The 26,782-nt window shown below is 40.2% G+C and overlaps 2 protein-coding genes and 1 non-coding gene across 3 annotated transcripts; all 3 read right to left on the bottom strand.

The window, feature by feature from the left end:
• Positions 1-402: 402 nt before the first annotated feature.
• kri1 (KRI1 homolog) lies at positions 403-7,404 on the bottom strand. The gene is made up of 18 exons (XM_017416484.3): positions 7,202-7,404; positions 6,987-7,063; positions 6,797-6,899; positions 6,611-6,713; positions 5,460-5,517; positions 5,327-5,376; positions 5,159-5,252; positions 4,983-5,060; positions 4,791-4,906; positions 4,476-4,704; positions 4,214-4,375; positions 4,022-4,097; positions 3,832-3,950; positions 3,583-3,745; positions 3,367-3,497; positions 2,025-2,089; positions 1,855-1,950; positions 403-1,280 (listed from the first exon to the last, which is right to left on the bottom strand). Exons 1-18 carry the CDS (start codon positions 7,284-7,286, stop codon positions 782-784), a joined length of 2,304 nt encoding a protein of 767 aa, XP_017271973.1. The 5' UTR covers positions 7,287-7,404; the 3' UTR covers positions 403-781.
• Positions 2,171-2,269, bottom strand: LOC112450535. The gene has a single exon (XR_003039184.1). It is a non-coding gene; the product is annotated as a Z30 small nucleolar RNA (small nucleolar RNA).
• A 3,182-nt stretch (positions 7,405-10,586) lies between the features above and the next one.
• Positions 10,587-25,786, bottom strand: ldlra (low density lipoprotein receptor a). Its single transcript, XM_017416748.3, has 18 exons — positions 25,509-25,786; positions 22,515-22,640; positions 22,259-22,381; positions 21,783-22,163; positions 21,579-21,701; positions 21,362-21,484; positions 21,115-21,234; positions 20,792-20,917; positions 17,894-18,065; positions 17,580-17,807; positions 17,368-17,486; positions 17,065-17,204; positions 16,818-16,959; positions 15,342-15,485; positions 14,886-15,170; positions 14,667-14,747; positions 14,399-14,562; positions 10,587-13,087 (listed from the first exon to the last, which is right to left on the bottom strand). The coding sequence occupies exons 1-18, from the start codon at positions 25,570-25,572 to the stop codon at positions 13,031-13,033; spliced, it is 2,718 nt and encodes a 905-aa protein (XP_017272237.1). The 5' UTR covers positions 25,573-25,786; the 3' UTR covers positions 10,587-13,030.
• Between the last annotated feature and the right edge of the window lie 996 nt (positions 25,787-26,782).

A 26,782-nucleotide genomic window follows, 5' to 3' on the forward strand; every position in this document is an offset into this window, starting at 1 on the left:
CTTCTGTATAATACACGCTCTGATTATTTTTCAAGACTTAAATTCAAACATTAAATTGTCATTTTACCTCATCTTTTTTTCTGCACAGATCACAGGTTGTACCTCCAGTTTCAAATGAAGAAGAAAAAAAAAAAGAGCACCATTGTCAAAAACATTAAGGCTTTTTATTTCACATATTTTCTTTATAGACTGAAAAATAACCATTTTTTTCCCACTGAGGGTTTCTCAATATATTCAGAATAGTCAAGACTTTAGAAAAGCACCTTAAGTCTTAGAATGTTGTAAATTATAAAACTGATGCTTCAATCTTCTACAGTAGAGAACATTCATTCAAATTTTCTGTCTGTTGTCAAAAATGAACCCAAGCTCCAGAAACCCTGATTACATTTAAGTAATTATAAAAATAAAAAGTATAAAATTTTCCCCAGGCACAAACTTTGTTCATATTGTTAATAAAACTCAGCTAATAAGAAATGTAGAAATTAAAAGATCATCACTAAATGCATCATTTGATGTTTATGAGCTCATCTAAATGCATATAACCTTATGAACCTGAACAGCTAAAAGAGAAAATAACTCCTCATCCTTCAGCTGATGGTCAGGTTAAAAAACATGTGAGAAAATGAACACAATTGGTTTAAGGTGATTTATTTTTACCATACAAATGTAATTTAGTCTTACCAACGTGTGTCACTGCAAAGAAACTACAGCCACGTAAATGAGAACCTTGAAAATTTAATTTCAATTTGCCATCAATATTGACTAATTTCTGATGTTGCTTTTATTTTTCTTTGTTTTTCTGCTTGAGTTTCTTCTCCTCTGCTTTCCGTTTCTGCCTGCCCAGCTGTCTGAAGTACAGTCTCTTGGGGTTCAGCCCGTAGGCCTTCAGTCTCTGCCTGCTGAACTCCCGCCCGCCAATTTTCACCCCCCTGCTTCCTGATTTGAGGCGGCCGCCTGAAAGCTTGTGCTTCTTTTTGGACCACTTTGGTTTATCAGTCCTGTTTATCGTGTCAGCAGGTTTAACTGTTGCCTCCTCAGCAGTGTCACGGGCTTGCTCTTCCAGTTTCTTCTTCTTCTTTTTCGGTACTAGGATCTTCTCCTCTTCTTCTGTGCTGTTCACTGCATCATGAAGGGCTTGGGAAAGTGTCTCCTCTGCAGAGTCCTGATTGGAAGCTGCGCTGACGTCCTCTGCTGCCGGGCCGGGCTTCTCCGCCTTCTTCAGACGATCTCTTCGTTTCTTCCCCAGCTTGGTTTTTGCCTCTGAAGTTTCTTTATCCTCCCTGTGGATTAGGTTCAGGTAAATATTGGAACAAATTACCAAAGCAGTGGCAGATTTACTCTGATGGGGAAAAAGAAAAATTCATCCACGTTCAGTTCAAGGGTTTTACGTATCAGGACATAATAAAAATGATCTGGTCATAACTTCAAATATCCAATAACACACAACAGATTCCACCATGTCAGTATTTATTAAACAAAATGAAAAAGCTGTGTGCTGTTTTTAGGGGATTTAAGATCCAGGAGCTCCTGATCAAATGTATCGATTGATCGCCTCTATAAAAGCAGGAGTTTTGTCAGTTTTCAGCTCTGGAGCAGACAGGTGGAAGGAGAAAAGACATCAGCAATTACCTCAGAGAGGCAGCTGTTGCTGCGCATCAATCTGAGAAAGGTTAAAGGTCACTTCCAAACAATTTGGAGTCCACCCTTCTACAGAGAGAAACATTATTCCTGAGTGGAAAACATTTAAGACAGCTGCCAGTCTCTCCCGATACGTAAAACACTTGAAGTGAAAGAGGGTGGACCCCGCCCCTGCTGACTGGATTTTAAGGAATTAGTGCGCAGAGTGATACTCACTCAGAATATATGGAGCTCAGGACGTCCTTCTTCTTCCTCATATTCTGTGCCTTGATTTTGTAGTTCTTCAAATCGCCCAACTCCTCCTTCTCAGACCTAAGGAGCAAACAAATCGGAGTTCAGTGATCTCGGCCGAGGAGACAACGGCCAGGCCACGTCAGAGTCGGTACCTGAACATGCACGTCTTCCTCAGGGAGCACCAGTGGTTCAGCTCCTTGTCGTTAGCGTTCAGTATCTGAAGGGGGGAAAAGAAGAAATACAGCCATGTTTGATAGTTCTACATCTGTTTTGTTGACATCCGCAGCTGCAGTATGGTCTGCTCAGAGAGAAGATTAAAGTGAGATCACTCCCTGGTCAGAGCTGTCCCCAGAGGGAAGCAATACCAGATCAGTCCTTCAGAGGCTCATCACTGCAGCAATATTAACTAATTTCATCTGCCTGCTTCAAGTTAAACTCTGTCTGGATGGGAAGTATAGTAGATAATTAGCTTAGCACAACAGGCCTATAAGGTTTTGTGAACTGTAAGCATGGTATGATACGATATGAGCAAAAATACCACAGTTTCAGTATATCACATGATCTACTTACCTTTTACCTAAAAAAACTACTAAACTTACAACTGCTGCTGAAATAATATCATTTATACATCATACCTAAACTTATATTATAACCTGTAATTTAAATTAAATTATTAGATTACATGATTTCAAAGGTCAAAAGAAATAAATACACACTATTTCAAAAAAACGACAGATCTGTTTGAAATCCTTCCTCAGTGCCGTTAAATCCAAGTTATCCTTGTTTTATAATATTTTCATGAATAGTTAAAAAAAACAAAACAACATTTTGATGAGCTGCTAAAACACCAAAAAGCCAGAGCAGGCCTTTTTAAAAGGATGCCTTAATTTTTCATAAACAGATGTAAACAACTTCAGCAAAAACATTGAATTAATACAAGAAATTAGAGGATTAAAATGAAAGTATACGTCGCACAGAATATTATTTCTTTCTGGTCGTTTTGCTCTGTGGAAAGTACTGTTGGGAATCTGATGTTAGATGGTTAATTAGCCGGGTTTTACAGACCCTGAGGTAATTGGATTCTTTCACCAATAAACATGTTCGCTATCTTTGCAAATTTTTGTTTTCAAATCATGGTCGTCGCTGCTCTGGCAGATAAGCCGTGATTGATTGTTTTATGCTTTCATTAAGTTCTCAAAGCCTCCAACGTCACTTTTCTTTTAGGAAAATTTCCTTCTTTCAGCCAAACGCAGCTCTCTGACAGCTTGAAACAACAACTGGGAGAGGGAGGGATACTGTGAACTACACAGGACCAGAGAAAACTACAAGAAGAACAGAATAAAATCTGTGTTTTTGAAACTGTGAAAAAAGTTATACATTGACACCAGAAACGAGCTCATGTCCACAGTAGCCATGTGCTTACAGATCGTTTTAGTGAAATCATCATGATGTCATCACCGACATCAGCTTTCTGACGGGTGCGGGACTCGTTACCTCATCTGTGGTCAGGCTGAAGTCGTTGGGCACGACCTGCCTGTAGCGAAACCTGCATGGAAGGTCGTCGATGATGTCCTCATAGTCCAACTTGTAGTACTCATCCAAGTACTGCTCAAAGGTTTTCTCCTCTGAAATAAGAGCAGCCTCCAGTCAGGACAAATCAAACAAAAAAAAAGGAGAAAAACATAATTCACTTTGTTTCCCGAGACTTACGGGGATCAAACACCGGCTTGTTTTTGGTGATGACCTCCGCAAACACAGATTTCCTTCTCTTTTTGCCCATCTGAGGCAAATCCTTCTCCTTCATCTTCTTCTTCTCCTTTTTCTTCTTCTTCTTGGAGGCCGTGTGCTGGCTGGGATCGTAGTCCGCATCCATCTACAGAAACACAAACACAGATCAGTCCATCACGGTGCTACACAGGTGAGCAGATGACAAACACTGCAGTCAACGAGTCAGCCTACGATGAAGCCTTCATCCTCGCAGTGGGGTCCAGAGGGATCATAACCTTCTCCATCATACTCCTCTTCACTGTAGTCTTCCTCCTTTCCCTCTCCGGTCCAAGTGTCCCAGTTCCAGTGCTCTGATGGATACGAGACAACAACTTCATATCACTGCAAACATGGCTAAAAGAACTAAAGTCAGACAGCTCACCCTCCAGCTCATCATCATCCTCAAACTGAGGCTTCTCCTCTTCCTCTTCTCCATAATATTCATCACCAAAGATTTTCTGCAAACACAAGTGGTTCAGGTGAGTGGAAAAGTAACAGGAAGCTGCTCAGGTCAGACACTAAGCGTTTGCTTTGTTGTTTTTTGCGCGCTCGTTCTGAACGTTTCTCCGCTGACCTGCATGAGCTGGTCGTGGTGTTTCGGGTCGAAGTCTCCCTCGAGGTCGGCCTGACTGAAAGCCAGCTGCTCGATGCCCCTCAGCTCCCGCAGCTTCTCCATGATCTCGTTCCTCTTCAGGTTCTTCAGCTGCTTCAGCTGCTCCTGCTTCTGAGCTTTCTCCTGAAATAGGGGTTGTATTAATCAATAAACAACAACAACAAAAACAGTCAATTCTAATGAAGCAGAGCCATTTCAGCGACACATTTTCTGCCAGCCGCACCTTTTCCTTCCTCTCCTTCACTTCCTCCCGTTTGCGTTTCCTGCGGTCATCCTTGGAGCGAACGGACGTGGCGATGTTTCGGGGGTAAGTCTTGATCTGGAGGGCATCGGGCTCCTCAAAACGGAAATTGTAGCTCCTCTCAAAGTCCTCCTGGCGCTGCAGGAATGACTCCCCCTCCTCCTCAGAATCCCCCACGTCATCCTGGACCACCTCATCGTAAGTCGGGATCCTGCAGGCATCCAGAGGAACGATCGTAAAAGCAGGCTGTAAAAGATTTCGTTGGTTTTAAACTTTGCAAACTCAACAGCAGCCAACCGTTCATCATCCTCCTCCTCCTCTTCATCCAGGTAGCCCTTGTTGAGCACATAATCTCGGAGGAATCGCTCCTTCTCTTCCAGCTCCGGGTCGTTCCAGTAGTCTCGTAAGTATTTCTGCGTCGACACGAACCGTTCTTGTAAGAATATTTTGTTTTCCCGGTTAAAACCAGCCCGTCATACACTAACTCACCATGTCCTCCACCTCCTCTGGACCCTCCAGCTCAGCCTGACCTTTGAGCCAGTCCAAATAATCAGCCTCTTCTTTATCCTGCAACACAAGCAGGCCACTTTATCCTGACCAAGGCAGGCTTTAAACGTCAACCGCTTGAATCTGAGCAGCAGTGGCGTCCGGTGCCGTTTTCTCACCTTCTCTTCTTGCGTTTTGATTCTCCTGGTCAGCAGACTCGACCCTTCATCGTCCTCCCTGTCTTCGTCACTGTCCTGGACAAACTTGCGGAAGCTGCAGGAACATTTTATGGTTCATTTAGGTGTCCCGGTACGACCGCAGGACGTGTGCAGGACGCCTTATCTTACCTGTCCTTCAGCTGCTTCTGCTCCTGGATGTAGCTCGGAGAGGCGGCTCTCTTCAGAGGAGAAACTGAGGGTTATTTGAGCCTTTACTGGAATTTGAAACATTATTACAGCTCAGATGGAAAAGTTTGCCTACCTCTCTTCTCTTGGCAGCTTCCTCATCATCGCTGTCGTAGTCATCATCCTTATATTTGCTGCAATATAAAAGAAAATCGTGTTACCAGCAAAAAAGGGAAAGCATCTCCTCTTTTACACCTTACATTTCAGCTGGTACATGTTTTATTATACCATAAATATGGAACCAGATTGAGAAATTAGAAACTTCAAATCTTTCTGCATTTGTTGGACCTTTGAAGCAGTGAGGGAAAACTAATGAGCCACAAAGCAGACATTTTAACATGTTGATTGTTATGTTGCTTTGTGGCTCAGAATAAACACAAAAAAACTAGCCATTACAAACAGAGATGTCAACATAAGGCTGAGAAAGAAGCTGTTGTTCTTTATTCTGTGGTGTTTGGGCAACAATGTCAGAAATTTAAACAAAAACCTCATGAAATGATCAATTTGCGCAACAAATAAATAAATAAAACTAATCTCTGTGTCAGAGCTCTGATCGGTTGTGTGGATTAGTGTCTGTTTTCAGAATATCGCTGATTACAGACAGTAAAATTAGGATTTCAGTAGACTTTTGCTGTGTTTTTCCTCTTCTGAGGCAGCAGCGTATTTGAAATGTAGGTGATTTCATTAGTAATCCTCACAGGAAGTGATGACTGACGGATGCAGGATATTAATACCAGCTGGTTGCTGCAGTCTGACTGCTGAATGTTCCAAAGTTTGGTTCATTTTTCTTTGCAATATTGCTGTTAATGACACCAGGGCTCAACCAGAAATGCTTCAAAACCAAAAGAAGCAAAATGGGCATAAGGTCAAAGGTGGACTGATAAAACTGACGACGAAATGAGGACATGAAGACAATAAGTGAAAGTTTTAACTTGTGAATTAGCAGATATTTTAAAACCATATAGCCAAAGAAACCCAGCATGTAAACAAAGCAGCTCACAGTTATCTAGATATAAACTCAAACTCTTTATAGATCCTTTTTTTTATGTCTGAAAGCAGTCTTTTGACAGTTTTGACACTTCTGAAATGTTATTTACTGAATTAAAGTCCAAGTCCAGCATAACGCTTACCAAAGGTAATGCCATTATTTTATAATTTTTAAGCCAACATGACTTATTTAACCTTTTTCTAAGCACAGAGCTTTAAATGCCTTGCAGTCACACTCACCCTTCCTTCTCCAGAATCACTTTACGCTCATAATCTTTCAGATACATGGGTTTGACTTTGTCTTTCTTCGATGTTGAAGGCTTGGCGTCATCGTGAGAGGTCTCTGAAAGAAAAAAAGATTAAAATGCAGTCAGTATCATAAGAGATTATTAGACATTAAGAGTCAAGCTAATCGTTGTTTATCACCTTCTGAGTAGAACTTGGCATCTTTCTCGTAGATCTTTGGGTCTTTTTTCTTCAACAGGGACAATGTTCTGTAAAAATCTCTCTCCACTTCAGGGTCCAGCTCCTGCAGGAGGGAAAAACAACAACTCGGACAACATCTGTCTAACTAACACATCACTGAGAGGGACATAAACCAGGAGGAGATACTAACCACTTCACTGTCATCAGAACTGGACTCAGTCGACTCGAAGTCGCTGTCATCGGCTCGGTCTCCGAACCGGTCCTTCACTGCACAAACAAACCGGAAACAAACGCATTTCCAAACAACACAACACTGAACGCGACTTAATATTGAAGCTAGCCACACACGCGTCCCCACGTTGGCTTGTTAGCATCATGCTAGTTAGCTAGCAGCGCCACACTTACGCTTCTGCAGCTCTTCCTTCTGTCGGTACTTCTCGTACCTTTCTGCGAACCGGGAGTTGATTTTTAGCTCTGACTTGTCTGACATGTTTGTAATGACAGTGTGTTGGGATAAGTTTAAGGCAGGAAGTGTACATTAATATAAATGAGCCGCTGCAGCAGCGACAGACGCACGTTTGGGTGCCGAATCACGTCACTTCCGGTGACTTCAGATTAAATATCCGCGTTATCCTACAGGGGGCGCTCAAACACCAGCTTGACCTGTTGTCAACATCTCAGAAGTTCTTTAAAAAAGATAGTCCTGAAGCTGATTTTAGCCTTCTACACAATGAAATACAATTACCTTAAAATCTGCTTAAAATCATTATAAATTTACTATATGTTGACGATTAAAAGGCGTGAATCAGGTCTGACAAAATACAAACACTGATGAGTACAGAGAGTTAAATGTCAACATGTCAGTGTGTTGGAGAGGATGTTTACTCATGTGGGAAGAGGTGAGGGGGCGAGCCCATGTGACATATGGGACCATCTGACTTCATGTTCAGTTTAGGTGCTTTGTTATTGTTGTGTTCATTGAACATTTGAATTATCACAACAATAAAGCTTTATCGAACACGAGCAAATCTCTTGTGGGTGTACTGTAAAAGAGTTGTAATGATGTGCTATATTAAAAAAATATATATATATATATATATATATATATATATATATATATATATATAAAGGGATGTTTTGCAGATAGCTCTTTGAACAACTTAAGTTCAAAAAAAAAGATTAGCTGTTAGGATGAATTTATAGCTAATCTGAATGCATTTAAGTAGAGATGCTGCTTCTCCGCAACAAAAGGAGTCAGCAGAGGTGGTTTGGGAATCGAATTATTCAATAATTCCTCCTGAATGCATGCCTTTGGAGGTTTTCCAGGCATGTTCCACAGGGAGGAGACCCCAAGGCGAACCAGGAACTCACTGGAGTGAATATATATATATTTCCTGTCCTGGGAACGGCTTGGAATCTGAAGGAAGCTGGAAGATATCAGGAAGCCGGAGAAGGATGCTGGGAGGAGGGACGAGTGAATGTCCCTTCTGGCCTTCTTAAGGTAGTTTCTCACTGGGCTGCAACTGCTGGCAACTAGTTGACACCAGAATGTCTTGCAACAGTCGTTGCAGGCGTCTCAAAATCATCTTGAATCCATCTCACTATAACTCTGATACTGATCCTGAGCTACAGTTTGATCAGGCACCAGCCTCAGCACGTAGTCTGAGAACGACAACTTATGATGTCGCATGAAATTGTACATTATAATCTTTTTTTTTTTTTGACTGAAACAGCTACAACTCATTTGTCAGCATCAGATGATCTTAGTTTAACACTCTGTCATGACAGGTGGCTTTTAAGGAATGCTAGGCCTTTAACTGGTGAGGTTTCCTGTCAGGGGAGCAGAGTGTGTTTTTTAAATGTGGTCGGTCTGTCTGTCAGAAAAACAGAGTCTGAGCAAAGGTCCGTGAATCTCCAGGAACTGGCCGCCCAGCTGACAGCTGTTGTTCTCCAGCGATCAGGTGAGCAGTGATGTCACATCCTCACCCGTTGGGAGGCGACACGTGTCAGAAGGTCAGGTGAAATACACCGAGGCCTGCTCAGAATCTCTCTCTCTCTATAAATATATATATATATATATATATATATGTTGTAAGGATGGTCTGTGTCTGTAACTAGAATGTGACAACACAAAATAAATACTTGGTTGGATCTCATTCAAATCAGAAAACGGTGATGGACAGCAAACATACTCTGGCAGCAGAATTTTAGAACCAGATTGTTCCAGTTTAGTCTGAACCTTAGCTGTCTCTTTTCAAAGAACATTTCCTGCCGTCTGTACAAACAAAATCGAACTCTTCCCCTCAGAGTTGGAGATTTGGATGATGGGTGTCTCCCATCAGGCTCAAACCAAGAGATGTTCAGATAGTTTATTTAGATATAAACGGAGAGTGTATAGATTTGTCACATCTTTTCACTCATTTTATCTGTTGAACACTTCCGCTCTCCCTCAGCCTTGAACTTTGAACCTGATGTGTGCCGTATTGATGGGTTTGACGACACATGGCCAGCCTCACAGAGCTGTTTCTGTTACATGTTTTTGGTTTTCTATGGCTACCTTTCATGGCAGAGTTTCAAGTAAGATCAGCTTATGTTGAGAAATGATCGAGTTGTTTTGTTAGATGTTACCCAATGTAGTAGGATGTTATATGATGTGTCAGCACTTGGAGTATGTGTTGTGAATGACCCTAAACTGCTACCATACCAAATTTTAGCCTCATATTTGTAAATTTAGCTGATGTTTTTTTTAAAGATATTAACTGATAGTTCAGATTTGGTATAAATGCTTGTTTTCACAGATAACTAACCCAGATTCACTGTTTTGATATTTTTACTATTTAGGATCTCACACAGAAAAAAAACAAAAAAAAAACATGGTCGTGTTTTCACTTCGACCCGGAGCTTTTCTAGGAAAGAGCTTGCTTTCTAAAGAAGAGCAGCAGAGGCTAAAAAAAAAAGCCTCCCCCCGTCTCATGTTACCAGATCTGACAGCGTACAAAAACCATATGTCCACATGGCTCTGCCCCATGTGGGAGAGAAGCAAGGAGGAGAAAATTCTTAGAAATCCACAGAAATAACAATACGTGTACTGTAGCTGAACTTTACCGGACTTCTGCGGGATTTCAGTGGAACATCTGAGTTCCAGTAACTAACCCCAACCTCCAAACACTGGATGAAAACTTAGTCAAATAAATAAAGAAATAAGGAAGTAAAATAATAAATTGTTGAGGTTTTAAACGAGTGGATTAGCAGTTCAAGCTGTCTGAGAACTTCAGATAAAAGAGTAAATTTAACCCAAGCGTTTAAAAGCAGAAAAACACTGAAAACACACAATACAGTACGTTGTAGAGCAGGGGTGTCCAAAGTCGGTCCTCGAGGGCCGGCATCCTGCATGTTTTAGTTTTCTCCCTGGTTTTACACACCTGGATCAAATGATGGCTCATTAGAAGGCCTAAGCAGAACACTGACTTGCTGAGGAGGTTGTTACAACCACTAGGGAGAGAACTAAAACATGCAGGATGCCGGCCCTCGAGGACCGACTTTGGACACCCCTGTTGTAGAGTAATGTCTAAACAACGGATCTAATCCTAATTGCTCATGTTTTGTTTCAAGTTGCCTTTTGAGCAAATACTGCAGATTGAGTTAACTTGAAATCCCAAACCAACCCATCCATCCATCCAACCAGTAAACCCAGACATAAACAGAGAAAGACGCTTTAAAGCAGAGTTAGAAGAGGGTTTATTCAGAGCTCACTGAAAAATAATAAAAAAAAGACTCCAGAGCCAACTCATTCTGAAATAAATAGAAGCATTTATTTATTTACATGACTTATTTAAAGGCAAGAACATAAAAAACAGGCGAACCACTATGTACATTTATCAACATCATATTTACAGACTGCAATTAACCAACAACAAAGACTTCAGCAGGTATTTATCTCCCTAGTAGCTGTCAATAACAGACGCAGCAAAGTTAAAATATGTATATATATATATATATATATATATATATATATATATATATTTCAACCATTTTGAAGTGGTGCTCTGTGTAAAAGTTACAACCAATTATTACCTACGTTTAACCGGACTGATGAGCTAATGGCTAGTCTGGAGAGAAGTAGCAGGCACCACTCTGAGGTCATACTCACAGACTTCTACTGGTCGATATAGAAAAATTAATGCACACGCTTCAGTTCACGCAGAACAACATTTTGACTCATCCCTGACACCATTGAGAATGTTATAAATAGCCAGAATGCTTCAGACTTTTGAAGTGGATAATAAATATGGCAGTACGACGTGGAACCCTAAAGCATTGGCATTAATTTAAAAAAAATGTTATTTACGCTTTTATTTAAATAAAACTGGACCTCAGTCTGGCAGGCCTTCAGAACGATTGGACCGCAAAGTGGCTTAGCTGTACATTACTGAGTCAGCAGTTCATTCTATATTTTTTTAGCTTTCCATTGCCATCAATTTCACATTACACAATTAGTCCAGCAGAAATATTATGAAAATCCATCAGTCGGAGTAGTCTTCAGCTAGTTAACAGTCAGAACTAAACTATTTGTCCAAACTAAGGTCATTCAAAGAGCCATCCACAACAGTTGAGATATCAATTGTTCATAGCTTTTACACAGAGCCCTTTTTCAAAATGGCTGAAGCATCTCTCTAAGTCGTAACCTTATCAGTCGAACGTAAACAGGCGAACATGATGATTACAAAGAAATTCACTGAGATCGACAGCACCAACATGAAAATACAGACGACATCTAAAGGCACGCGTCTGTCCCTATAGAAATAATCACTAACAGCTACTGAAATCTGTGTTTTTAAATCTCACTTGGGCACATCTATCTTAAGGAATGCTGGTATAAGGCTAACTGGTCCTAAGAGAGCCCATAAATATATACAGGATGTGGAGCAATAGACTCAACCCTACTGGTCACACATGGCTGCATCAAAGCTTTTCAGCCTTAAAGGAATGTTCTGTTCTTGAAAAAAAAAAAGAAGGAGATTTAAAAACGTGCTTTTTAAATATTGGGCTTTTAAGGCCATCTGCAGATGATCGTACAGAAAGTTGCTCTGAGAGACCATGTGGCAATATTTGGGATGAGAAGTTTCTAAGTAACGTATAATCAAGACACCAACACATAATGTGCTGTTTCCCTTGAGGTTGACTACGACTGGAGTCCTTTTGAATGATGTTTTTGTTTTCGTAAAAAAACAAAATCACACACATTGACATGGGACATACTGAGGTCACAGTGGTTGAACTTGTACGTACATAACTTACCATATGAGCGCAAGAGGAAAAGCTTGACATGTCGGTAAAATTTGCATGTTAGCGATAACATTACCGTCAGCAGATTAACAAAAAGACAACAAACAGTTGCCGGTTTAGTTGGTTAAAGTCCCTCCTCTGGTGCATGGCTACACATTTATCCTTATCTGCTTTTAATTACAAATAGTGCAAGATTCAGTAAGACTCCATCAATCACTTTCAGCTGGACTGATATTTGACCTACGCCAAGGAGGTATATGTTTTCGATAGCGTTTGTTTGTTTGTCTGTGCACAAGATTACTCATAAAGCAATGAACAGATTTTTCAGGAAATGTTAAGGTTGTCACAAAGAACAAATGATTACATTTTGGTGGTGATCGGGATCACGATCCGGCTCCTACAATTTCTTTTAACGACCTTAGGCTGAGGTTTGTGCTGTCAGAGTTCCTCAACATACAGCGATGACATCACTGATGACATCACATGATGATGATGTCATTACTCCCATTATGGCAACACAATTATAATGGGTCTTGTGTTTGTGAAGTCTGCTTTTCACAACTTTGAGGAATTGACCAGTTAGAAGTTGCATTGAATGCATTGTTATAATGATCCACAAAAAAAAGACATTACATGGCTTAAACAATGGTCTTTTTCCTCTGTTTTACCATCAGAGTCCCATTTTGAATATGATGAAAAGAAGAATAGACTGAGGTGTCCAACATGTGGCGGTTTGGTATGTTTTGTTGAGTACTAAGAAATACAATCAGAACCCTGAAATTGGTCTTTCCCCAAGCTGTTTTCACTGTGGAGCACTTGTTAGTGAGGATATAGTGGTTCAGAGTTGGCAGATCGAAGCTTCACCTGCCGTATCTTTGTGCTGTGCGAGGTCAAAATGCTGAAGGACCTTGAAGGCTGCTTTTCATTTTCCACTCCACCTGGCATTTTTCAGTTTTCAGTGAAGGTTGGATTGTCTGCCTCTTCATCCAAACTCACAATTTGTCTCTGATAAGACAGAAAATAAAAAACAGCTTTAGACATAAAATACATTCACTTACAAAATAAAGTTAAGCACCGAGATGGAGGGGTGGAAATGAAAGGAAACTGCACGTGCTGAAGGATTATGTGTTACAATGGTTACAATATCAAATGGATAATAGAGTTGGCAGTTCGGTTCATGGCTGGTCCCACATCAGTAGGGTATTACACCTCCTCCAGGCCTGGATACAAGCAATGATTCAGTGCGAAACAAAGTTGCACAGCTGTTGTATCCTCTCCTGCAGCAAACAAGCCAACAGCTGTTGGAACTGGACCTCGAGATTCAACTGATTATCACTGCATCCAAGTTTAGATCTGTGTTGATCCTACACATGTTCGATGGGAGAAAGATCGAGAGGTAGACAACACAAAGACCTTAACACAATGCAGACAGTCCATAGATGGGTGGGTGGTGTCTTGTTGAAAGACTGTACCAGGGTTCTTTTTCAGGAGGGGTAAGACATTCGGACACAGGATGTCACTGATGTAGCGTTGTGTGATTCAGGGTCCCCTGAATCACAACCAAAGGTGACCTGAAGTCAGACCCTGTGGCTCCCCACACAAGAGTAATGTTGGTTTATTTCTCCACAACATTGGCAGGATTGGTTCTCTCCCCTCATCACCACCATACACACGATCCATAACAATGCAGAACCAAAAATCATCACTGCTATAACTCCACTCATCATCAGTCCATGTCTCCCAGTTACAGTGCTGCTCCAAACACAGACATCTCTGCTGTGGGGTTAATGGCAGCCTTCGTATGGGACGGTGAACCCATAGTTCGGCTGATGCCAGTTATTGAGACACATTCAAGGATGACACAAAGTTTAAAGAGTAAAATGCCTGTTTGGTGGCAGGCACAAATGTCATGGGGTTCTGTCATCCCTCTTTAATGTGGCCTGTCTCGGATTACTGGAACTTTCATGGCGTATGTGGGTGACCTCATACATATTACTGTAGTTGTAGTATAGAGTTACTGGAACATCAGTTTGCCCTGCATGCCAGGTAGCTGCATGATACAACCTCATGCAAACCCACAACGTGACTCCTATCAAACGCCATCAAGTACCAGCTCCTCGCAAATCAAATTTTTACATTCTCAACACTGATATGCATATGGACCAAATTATGTCCAAACTAGTCCTTCTAGGTACCCAACTTTCATTTTGACTGTAGATTCTGATGATGAAGTGACATATTTTTCCTTTGATATACTGTACATTAAGACAATTAGCACATAATACAGACATCTTAGAAGTAACTTCTTAGACTTACTTTAGGGTATTCATAACCATCAAAGCTGTGCCTCTTCCAAATGTGCACCTGGTCTTCTGTGGTTTTCTGATAAACAGGGTTGTGAAAGTGAATTGTGTTGGTATTCTGCAACCTATAGTTCCTCCATAGCAGCACACCACCAACGACCGCCAGACAAACGATTGCTATTGGATAGAGAGAGGTCCAAAAAAAGATGAGTCAAGGTTTCTACCTGTTGTTATGAATAGAAACAGAAATCTGAGCAACAGTGGATTCTAAAGCAACATACCTAGAGGTAAGACAAGGTAAAGAGCTATTGGGGTGGTGGAGGCAGTTGTGGGTATAACTGTAGCTAGTACCGGTCGAACACCTGGAGGGAAGGATAAGAACAATGTAAGTTTATGATGCATACAACTATCCTAAACGTCTGTTCAAAAGACTGAGAGCAATGCAGTAGGCTAAACCAAAATGACCAAAAGTATTCAGAATTAACACTTTGCCAACTTGCTTGGTAAGGTGACAGGAGCCACTGTGGTGGTCTGCAAGATTTTAGGCTTTTCTGGCTGAGGTGAGGGCTTCTTTGGTAAAGGTGTGGTGGTCCTAACAGGAGGCCTCGAGGTGCGCCGTAGTGGCTTTGTGGTGGTGCTTGTCATTACAGGGGGCACTGAAGTAGTGGTGTGGACCTGTGGCCTTAACGTGGTCTTTGGTGTGGTTCTGGGTGGTACCGGTGTGCGATGAGGAGGACGAGTGGATGGGGTTTGAGGCTCTACAGGAACTGCAGGGGTTGGCACGGCTGGTGGAATACAGAAAACAGAAAAGGAGATGTGAGCACTTTCAAAATTAGCTCAGTATACCATCCTTCTATCAATCCATTTTATGTATCTGCTTCATTATAATAATAAATACACATGATTTTGTCATTTCCTACGTAAAATTAATCATTCTTCTTGTGACGTTTACCCACCAGGCACACAAGTCCTCATATCCCTGGCTAGCATCATGTTATCGGGACAGACACAGGTATATTTTGGGGGATGACTGCCTATTTGAGGGGCAGGTAGGCACATGAATTCACAGCTGCTATTGGATATCTGACACCAATCGCTTCCTGCAACAAGAAAGAAAATACAGTTTTAGTTCAGGCCTTTTAAAGCTGTGATGTGAAGCTGTAATAAACATTATCAAAGTTTCGTACAAATATACATGATTTTATAATAGATACGTGCAAGTGTGATCTATCTGTGTGCAAAATAAAGACTATCAAGCCAAAACTCAGAGCTAATTAACCTACCTTAGCACAAAAAAATGGGGAAACTAAGCTTGGCTATATGAAACTTTATCTATTAGCTGCTGTAAGGCTTTCACCTGTAAATATGGAAACAAAAGAGTTTTTCTAAATTTTAACACTATCCTATGTTTTTGTGAGAACTTTACTGTATTAGCTAATGATGTGCATTGTGTAAAACCCTCATGGTAAGTGTTTTCACAACTTTTCACTCAGAACTAATGTAATTTTATCTTTGAAGTTATAGATACAGCTAATAGTATATTATCTCTGAAACACTAAATCATTACGAGCCTCCACTACCACCATATTTTTAACTAAAAACATTTTAAAGGTTTAGCATATAGGCTCACAATTTCTCTTGAACCAACAGTTTGGGTTACTTTATTCCTTTGCCACTTTGCAACCCCTGTGTTGGACCCTCAAGTCAAAGCCAGGTGTTACCATTTTGTACCCATGTACATAACTTTATGTCCATTTGCTTCTCTTAGTAGCTGAATATTTTGATGAACTACGCAGATAAAGATTAAAAAAATATGCTAATTTGAATCCACATTTGTACCTTTGTGCCTTTCCCAGTAATCCTAAACCTAACCCTAATTTTAATCAAATTACATTCCTTTTTTGACCTTAAATTAAATGTTGCTTGCTACAACTTTGGATCTTTGTCTCTCCCTTAATGAGTGATCCTAGTCCTAATCTTAACCGAATTCTAACCAGTATATATATAGCAATATCGGGTACATAGAGACCCTATGTCAGATAGCAAAGGATCCGTGGCAGGTGGGTCCTTTTTGTACCCACAAAAGTTTGTGTATAGTGACCAAAACAGAAAAAGTACAAATAGGCAAACAGTTTTCACGCCTGTTTCATGACTCTAAGCATGATGGTAGAAAGAGTTTTAATTTTAAGGTTTTTAAATTAAGAAGCTGTTAGACAGAAACTATCTTAAACAGTGAAGTCAATAATAATGAAAAACAAAAAAGTCTAGTTCTTTCTGTATATTTGATACTCTTCCAAAGCCTTAGTGTCAAAGATAACCCCCATTACCTTGCTGTCATTGTTGGTAAATACTTGTAAGTACTTATATAATTCTTAATTTAATGAGTACTTTAAAGAACCTTAATATAGATTTTAGTGGTATAACTCTCTTACCAGCAGGTTGTTTGAGGTTATGGTAAAGAATGATGTCCTCTGGTGATGACAGGTGCTCTGCCACTGGTGCGACATCATCACCGGTCAGCCTGTTGGCGCTGAGGATGGCGTTGTTACTGACATCTGTCCAGAACACCCTTTCCTGAGAGAACACACACAAAAAAACCCCAACAAAGCTTGAGCATTTTAAATATTGGGGAAAGAATAGTAGCGTTCTGATTATTTGACAAGTTTTGGGTTCATCTACCTCAAATACTGTGAGTGCCAGCGGGTGAGCCAACTGGTGCTCGTCAATGATGAGGGTACGGCGACCATCGCCCTGAACATCAATGCTGGAGAGCGTGTGCAGCTTAGAGTCCACCCAGTAGAGCCGCTGGTTTAGTAAGTCTGGAGAGGAAGTAAGTGGGAGGTAATGGAGGTTGGAAGAGTAGGGAGGTGGGGGTGGGGGGTGGGGGGGACAATGGATTAGACCAGAGTCACCATTGCTAAGTGTCCACACATAAATAAATAAACAAGCTAAAAGCAGAGGGTCTTAAATGCTTGTGCTTACCTAATGTGATGCCATTAGGCCACACAATGTTGTCAGTGACCAGAGCGGCACGATCCACTCCATTAAGGCCTCCCTTCTCAATCTTTGCTGGATTTCCCCAGTCAGTCCAATAAATGAAGCTGTTGGGTTCAAATATTGTCAATTAAATCACCTAAACACACTGACCTCTGTGGATTGTACAAACATGAAGAAAACCTTTGCCACGAGCTTACTTGCTGTGAGGGTCGACCACAACAGCACGGGGTTTTGATAAGTTTTGGTGGAAGAGCGTTTTGCGGTGTCTACCATCAGCCGTTACCACAGAGATCGTCCTACGAATGCTGTCAGTCCAGTACAGGTTGCCGTGAATCCAGTCGAAGGCGATTCCTTCAGGAGCATCAATGTCATTACCTATGACTACATGGTGATGAGAGGAGTCCTCAGCCAAGTCCATTGGAGTTCTGGATCAAAGGTAAAACGGTAATCAAACAAGACGATCAACAAGAAACATTTATTAGACCCTAATTCTAATTCCAGTTTTGTTTACCTATAGATTTTCTTCTGGGAAATGTCTGACCAGTAGATCTCTTTGGTGGCCATGTTCATGTCGAGAGCCACCACGTTTTTCAGACGAGGAATTACTCTTGTGTATTCACTTTTGTCCAAAGTCATCTTTCTGACTTCATGGCGGTTTGTGAAGAAAAGGTACGCTATCGTTCCTGCAAAACAACAGTGGAAAAGTTAGATATTTTTATTGATAGTCTCACAAATGTTTAAAGTCTGATTTAAATAGGTGTTAGGTGAAATATTTGAACTTGGTGATGCAACAACAATTTCACCAAAAATCAGTATGTATTGTAATTTTATGACTCTCTTAGTATGTACATCAAAACCAAACCCTTAAAACAGATAGCTAGCACGACCTGTGTCCCTTCATTGCTTCTTATATTGACCAAAATAAAGAAAGGTGTATAAAAAGACGATGTTGATGCCTGCCCTCTGTTCTTCACCTTTCATGTGTTCTGCCCACTGGTTTGGATGGTTGACCCCGGGTACCTAAACCCATCCACCTTTAGTAACTCTACCCTTTACAGCTTCACCTTTACACCTGTCTCCCTCTCGTTTACACACATGGATTCTGTCTTTCTTCGGCTGACTTTCATTCCTATTCTCTCAAAAGCATTCATCCACCTCTCCAGACTCTCCTCCACCTGCTCTCTACTCTCACTACAGATCTCAGTGACAGATGGTATCAAAGAATATCATATTTATTTATAAATGATGTTACAAACACTGTTAGCTGTGGCACCGTTACAGAGGACAGACCAAATCTCAACTTGTTCCTCTTTATGTACAAGCTAACATTAGCATTAGCATTGCACCACAGCTAGCCACTACAGGAAGTTAGTAGCAGTTTGAAACTCCCATAAGTCATTGCTTTACACGTAAATCCAATGACATATATACTATAGACATGACACGCCGCTCTAAAGTGTGCTAAAGTAATCGCAATGTAAGCAATGCTGAAGATTTCAGAAATTAGGATTTTTTGTGAGTAATATAAGCACAATTTTACATGAACTCTATTATACAAGTTCACAGATATACACTGTTATTGTAATAATAACCACAATAATTAAAAAACATTAATTTAACAGATAATAATAATAATAATAATAATAATAATAATAATAATAATAATAATAATAATAATAATAATAATAATAATAATAATAATAATAATAATAATAATAAACAGACTCTTTTTTAAGATGATGAGTGTAATCTGATTACATGTTTCAGCCTGATGTTGGAGGAACTGTCAACTAAGAGTTTGAGGATTTAAAAAAAAGTCAAAGTTAAAATCTCTTTATTTGTCTCCCTTGGGAGAAATTAGCCTTGGACAGAGGGTTACACTGCACAGCTTAATAAATACAGAAATAAATTAATAAAATCAGTAAAAACCTGCTGCAACACAAGATCCAACCTCTGAGTACATTATTGAAGAACTAAACTCATTAATCAGGAATTAGTTATCATATTGGCAGTATAATTGATTATTATATTCATAGTGAACTAAACAGCAGTAACTTTAAAGCATGTTTTTAACATTTAAAAAGAGATTATTTTGCTTCCTCTGCTGAGTCACCATCTTTCCTTCATGTTGATCAAATTCAATTTGCTGCCTATCATCGGTGGTCAGGGTGCACAGCTGGAAACATCTGGTGATTGTTGAGTCTTCACTTTCAGAGCGTTCAGCCTGGTGAGCCGTCATCAGATTCTAACCACATGTGAAATGAAAATAAACACATTTTAGATGGGATTATAGTCACTGTTGATTTTCTAATATGTTCTAAGTTCTATCATCTGCATATTTAATAAGGGATTTATACAAAACTTTAAATACAATAATCCAAAAAACATTAAAAAATTCATTTAATTTACAAAAGTTTATAATGCCATAACAAAGAGAGTTGAGTAACATCGGCTACAGGGTCACATGAATGTGTTTTGTAAACTGAGTAGATATATAATATAATGACATAAACATCTTAATTTTCATGTAATAAGCATCAAGATGTCACATTTAATGACCTACCTGCAAGTGATTCCAGCTCTGAGCTCCTCAGAGATGAGATTCTTGTCCTTCAGTTCTCCTCCTTGTTAGACAGCCTTGTTATTATAAACAAAACCCGCTTATCGATGAAAGGTTATGCTGTCTGGGCATTTTCCGCGACGATTTGTGCAAAAAAAAAAACGCTGTGCAAAATCAAGGCATTACAGTAATGCTAAACGGAGTGGGTGAAATGAATTACTTCCTTAAGATGGCGGCGTTTTCGATGCATCGAAGGTCACGTGACAGCGCGTTTATAGAAAATACATCATTGCGTAAACCAGTGATTTGCAGGAGGGTTTATGACCTGTTTATTGGCTTTTGCCATATGGCACCTACTCAGGCAGATAATTATTGCTCAGTGTGTTCTGTAGTTTGTTTATTAGTGTTTCTTTAATAGTGGCAATTACTTGCCATCAAGATGAAAGTTCTTCTGCCAGTGGTTGTAAAAAAGGAAAGTTAAATAAGGACCAAGCAGTAGAAATATTTAGATTACAGGTGGTAAATTTGCCCTCCATGGGAAAGTGGTTGTGTCGCACACCTGGTAGTGCAGCTATTAGTTAGAGTATTCCCACTCATATCTCATTTTGTGTAATAAATGTTAAGTATTGTTTATATCATAGGTTACCTTTTCCTTGCTAAAAATTTGTAAATAATTTAAATAACAATGTAATTTACATACAGTAAAATACTTCAACATGTTTATAAGGTAAGAGAGTTTTTTGTCCTCTGAGAGAACAACAACTATTTTATAAGACTATTTGGGATTTTATTTTACATCTATTCAGAATATGTCAAAGTGCTAGTATAACCTGGGAGAATCACACTTACCAATGGCCTTGCAAGCTTTGGTTGCTGGATCAATTTGGTAACCCTCTTCACATTCACATTTGTAGCTGCCCATCTGGTTGATGCAGATCTGACTGCAGGTTTCCGGGTTGGTACACTCATCAATGTCTGTTTAAAAAAGCTCAGTAATTAAACAGAATAAGCTCATAAGATTTGCAATTTCCCTTTTTATCTGAAAGCACAGTCAGGGACAGAGAGGAGTTTGTGTCACAAATGATTGGCATCATTTGTTAACCGGCGTTAAAGTCATAAAACCTAAATGAAATTGGATGAATGTTTCTTACACTGTGGCTGTGTAGCTTTACCTTCACAACGTTTTTTATCAGCTAGGCTATATCCAGTTGGACATAAGCACTCATAGCCGATCTTCAGGTCTTTGCAGATATGAGAGCAGCCGCCATTGTTGTACAGGCACTCGTTGGAGCCTGCAAAGAGAAGAAGAAAGCAGCTTGACGAGGATAAAATTACAGCTTTGAAGATGCTGAGACCCTAATTAGACCCATAAGCTTGTAATTAAACAGACAGCTGTGAATGAAGAGCCTCTGTGCTCACCACACTCCCTGAGAGGTTCATCTGACCAATCCCTGCAGTCCCGCTTATTGTCACACACTCTCTCCATGCTGATACACTCCCCACTGCGGCATTTAAATCTGGTCGGACCCTCACAGCGACTAACTGTGGGTGAGACGATGAAATAAAGCACAAATACAAATTAGGGATTCTGCAGATTATTTGGAGGACAGGAAGAATGGGACAGGGGGTTTTGTACCATTGACACAGCCAAATTCATCACTCATGTCTCTGCAGTCATAGTAACTGTTGCACTGGCGGCTGCCATGGATGCAAGTGCCATCGTTGCATTGAAACTCATCTGGGCGACAGGTGGAATGAGCTGGAGGGAAACGGCGAGGAGAGAATGTAAGGCAACCTAAAATTAAGCGTAGTCCAGGTATCAGGTATCAGACACACTTACCACAGCCAGCTTCATCTGATCGATCGAGGCAGTCAGACTCTCCATCGCACTTCCAGCTGCCATGGATGCACTCGCCGCTAGCACAGTGGAACTCCATGGAGGAGCAGTGGTGAGCGGTAGGAGGGGTAGGGGTCTTCACGCCGCAGTTCTCGGTCCACTCGTCCGAGCCGTCGAGGCAGTCGGTGTCGCCATCGCAGCCCCACAGGCGGGGAATGCAAACAGTGTTGTTGCACTGGAATGACGCAGAGCTGCAGGTGACGGCCGGGCAGGAGACCTCGTCGCTGCCATCGTAACAGTCAACGTCGCTGTCGCACACGAAGGAAGAGGAGATACACTGGCCGTTCTTGCAGCGGAACTCCGAGCTCGTGCACTGCTTGGGAGCTACAAGAGAAGACACGTGACGGGCCAGTCCCAGCAAACAGAAGCTGGACAAAAAAGAGCTGGATGCCGAAAGAAACCTCACAAGACATGCTTACCACAGTTCTTCTCATCAGCTTCATTCTCGCAGTCAGCTTTCCCATCACAACGCCAGGTGCTCGGTACGCAGTGGTTGAGGCGGTCTGCGCAGCTGAACTCTGTTGGTTTACATGTTTTGACCACTATAGTTGAAATTACATAGAAAATATCGAGAGAGAAAAAATGACTCATTTCGTCTTTCATTCTCTGACAGGGTATGAGATTTGCACAGATTACAGCCACAACGAATCCAGCTGGACGTCGCACGTTACTCACAGCAGGTAGCTGGGAGTTCGTCAGTACCGTCTCCGCAGTCGTCCGTGCCGTCACACACCCACCTCACTGTGATGCAGTTACCGTTCCCACACTGGAAATTGCTGGATCCGCAGGTAGTGAATGCATCTGTGACAGACAGATGTAAACAAGCAGCTGATTTAGCTGCAATCTAAGGAAAGTTCAGATGTTTTGTAAAGTAGGGGGATTCAGTAAAATATATATATATATATATATATATATATATATATATATATATATATATATATATGAACAACTAGTGTCCTTCCTGTTGTAGATAGCTCTTTAAACAAACTAATTTTGGAGAAACAGAGTTTCATTCTGACCAGAATGATGAGCTGACGGCTAGTCCAAGTGGGGACAAGACCAAACTTCAATCTTAAAACTTTCAGCGGTTAATGCAAACACGATGTTATAACACTTTACATTGCTTTTAGTTTCACATTACATGCTTATTAAAGTACAATTCTATGATTAAGAGACAATTCTTGCAAGATTGGTCTAATAGTTTATTTCTAAATTGCTGTGTAACTGATGTAAAGGTTTACGAAATAGCGTCACCATGTCCTGAAATTACATTTTTGAGATTTAAGCTGTTTTAAGACGGCAGCGACCTGTTTTGCCCTTGGCCTGTGATTGGACTAAACGACAGCTCGTCAGTATGGTCAGAAATGAACTCTGTTCCCTCAAACTGAAGCCGTTCAAAGAGCTATGAGCGTCGAGTAAGACGGTTCGTAACGTTCTCCTCAGAAAGATCGAACTGTCGCTTTAAGGGCCAAAACATTTCAACTAAAGACCATCTCCTGCCATTAGGAAAGCAAACAACACCACAGGTCTAAAGAAAACTGTTTCTATCTGTGCTTTGTACCACTTTAAAAAAAAAAGAAATGGTATCCCTGCTTGGTTATCAACAAACTTTGAAAGAGGCTTCAGTAAAGGTAATCTTAATGAAATATACAATTTGTTTCCAGACAGATGAATTTTAATGAGATATATGGCCTCATTACACAAACAAGGAGAGGTTAAAATATGGAAGATAAACTACTTAAACTACAACTCAAATGGAAATATGTAGTTGTGTGCAGTTAGCTAATTACACAAGAAAGTTCATAACCCTAAGTACCCACATTTTTAGTACATTTTGTCTCTGTAAGCAAAAAACAAAAAAGAAAAGTTTGAAAGAAAACAAAGTTCAGTCTCCATTTTTAATGAAACTAATGAAGGCACCAAACTGGAAGAAAGACAGGGTCTATTTAACTGTAATGTCACAAGCTGCAAGGCATAAAACATCTTTGTATAGAATAGGAACATTTCTGCTTTATACTAGGAACTCAATAAATAAATTAATTACATAGGTATTAAATATTCATGTTCAGATATTTACATTTTCCTGGATGTGCGCCATCAGAAAAATTAATAAAAGATAAATCATAAATTATGCTTTCAAATTTCAGACCTGAATGAAAACTAGGTTTTACATCTGCTGCCATCAGTCATGGTTAGTGTTAGTTTTCTTTTGACTCCTGAAGGTTGAGAAAACCGTTTTACAGTATTTGATGAGATTACAAATGGAAAAAGATATTTTATTTCTTTAGGACAAAGTAACAATGCAGGAGGGGGGGGGTCAAAACTTTGGGTTTCAAGTTTAATTTCAAACTGTTCTTTTTCCTAAAAGTGGTGACGCATTACTAAAACCCCACTTGCCTGCCGATTGTTTACTTAACGGGCCTAAAGTTCAGTCCCAGAAAGACAAACTGAACCAAATGGTTGCGTTATTGACCGAGTACAAATCATTTCTGGGAAAGGTAGAAATGTGCACATGGTCGTGTCTGTCACCAGTTATCATACAATTTAGATATTTCTATTTAAAAACCTTTATGGCTGTCACTTGTTGGTTAGAGATGGGTCGACACACACATTTAAATATTACATGAAATTACAGAATTTCTCCAAAAATTTGGATTTTTTTGTGTAAATTATGACTAATACCATAATAATTAGCGACGCAAAAACTTTGTGTAATGTTTGGGTCTAACTGGTGTGAAAATGTGAATGACTGACGACTAGTCGACACATGTTTCGCCACACACTAATATTTCCCAAAACAAGAATACCGGGAACCGGTCTAACGTTAGGAGTGTCTGAGTTTACAACCAAAACTGGAGGAAGGTTGTTTCAACACAATGTGTGTGTGAGTGAGTGTCTCTGTGTGTGTGTGTGTTTCAAAAAGGAATGCTTAACATGTGTTTCCACAAAACTGACAATACTACTCATTTCAGCCTCTGGTAAATCATTTGTGAAAAAAGAAGTAAGTCAATAATTAAAAATCGTTCCAGTTGGTTTGACGTTAGATGTACCGAAGCCACACAAACTAATTAAATAAGCCCACCACCCCCCTTCAACACACACTCACACACACCCTTTTTTTTGGAGTGCTTACAGCTCATTGGCTGTAGGACCTCAGGTGAGCTGAGCCGGTACATGCGAACCCCCCAAAACAAGAAGAAAAGGTTGAAAGTTTTAAAAGTTTCACACTAAAGTTTATTATTAACACTGTTAAAACCACTAAACTGCAAACAATGAACTGTACCTCACAGGTTGATGGTTAATATTTATGATTACTGTAAACCATCAACAGTAAATGTAGGTTTAGGATTTGTAAAAACAGTAACCATGTAAAAATTATCTTTGAAGCTGTGCTACAGGAAGTGTAGTTTTGCTTCTGTTTTTTAATTTCCTTGTAAAGAAAGCAGGAATCAGGCAGAGAAAATAGATATGACCCACATTCTTTACAGAAGCCCCCCCCCTTAAATAGTTCAGTCAGAGGAGTGTGCAATTAAAAAGCACATTTCTCTAAAATATTATTACTTTGATCAGGTTTATTAAACATCATCCAGCTGGAGGAGAGCAGTTTATTTTTTTATAGGCTAACATACAGACAGTTCATCAGCTCCTAATAAAAAGTTTAGGACTTACTTGTGTGGGCCAGGCTGCAGATGAGGAGCAGCAGGAGCAGGGAGGAGAACCTCGGCAGTCTCATGTTTCTGAGCCGCACTGGTCTGGGATCAGTTTCAGCAGAGGGTCTCAGGGATGGCTCTCCAGCAGCTGTAGCTGTTATTAGGCTTCTTCCTATTGTTGTTATTAATGTTATTATAAATAAACCCAGCGTCCTGTTGCTCAGTAGATGATCCTGATCCTTGCCTGGGGGGGATCTGATGAGGGAAGCTCCGCACAATTAGGAGTTTGACAACATCAGCCCCATTTCAATGTGGTCCAGGAGGGGGGGTGGGAGGGGCCGGCGGGGGGGCCCGGGCTCCGGCGTGGGCGGGGTCTGAGGATGGTGTGATTTCTGAGGCGCACACCCTCGACGACCGAGGGGCGGGGCCAATTTTACTACGAGTTTAACCCTTTCAGGGGAGGGGAAAAAAACTCCACGAGCCCGCATGAGCTCCGGTTCTTGGAGGTGAGGTCCAAATAAATCCAAAACACACGAACAGACCAGCAGCCTGGGCTGAGTGGTCACTGATATTCCTGTCAGCAACCATAAAACATGTCGGAAAAGCTTATAGAAAACAGATTTATCTATAATAAGGGAGGCTTGAACAGTCTGTAGGTTTGCTGCAATTTAAAAAACACTTGGAAACCTGTAAAACTGTGAACTGTCAGAGTTAATATGCAGTGTAACATAAATATATTAACATTTACAAATCAAATTAATGCAGGTTTGTTGTACAAAAGTACAAACAGGTAACCTGATTTAACATACCTTGTGAAAGACATGGAAACATGTTCATTTGTTTGTTGTCATTTACCTTGACAGTTCCCTATAATAAAACCAGTCTTCTGTTGTATTACATAAATAGTTAATGTCTATATTTACATAAACAACTCTCATTGAAAGATCTGAAAAAGATTTATAAAAGCCAAACAATATTCAATGTATTTATTCTATAATATACAGTTGTAGTTCACATAAAATGTAAGATTCAAACTCAAACACAGTCAAGCATTATTGAAATAATTTATTAAGATAATTTAATTGAATTATTAGCATTAGCTGTTTTTTTGTATAAAAAAGAGGAAATTTTCTTCTTTTTTTTCATTGGATTGGCCTTGGCATAAATAGACATAAATCCCCCTGTGGTCTGTGGTCACGGTCCTGCTTTTAAGCTAATGTTGACGAGCTAGGCAAAATGGTTTCCATTTTGGGGGGAAACAGCGTTGAAAAATTAATCATTTCACCAACAATA

Source organism: Kryptolebias marmoratus, linkage group LG12, assembly GCF_001649575.2.
Source record: "Kryptolebias marmoratus isolate JLee-2015 linkage group LG12, ASM164957v2, whole genome shotgun sequence".
NCBI classification, from domain to species: Eukaryota; Metazoa; Chordata; class Actinopteri; order Cyprinodontiformes; family Rivulidae; genus Kryptolebias; species Kryptolebias marmoratus.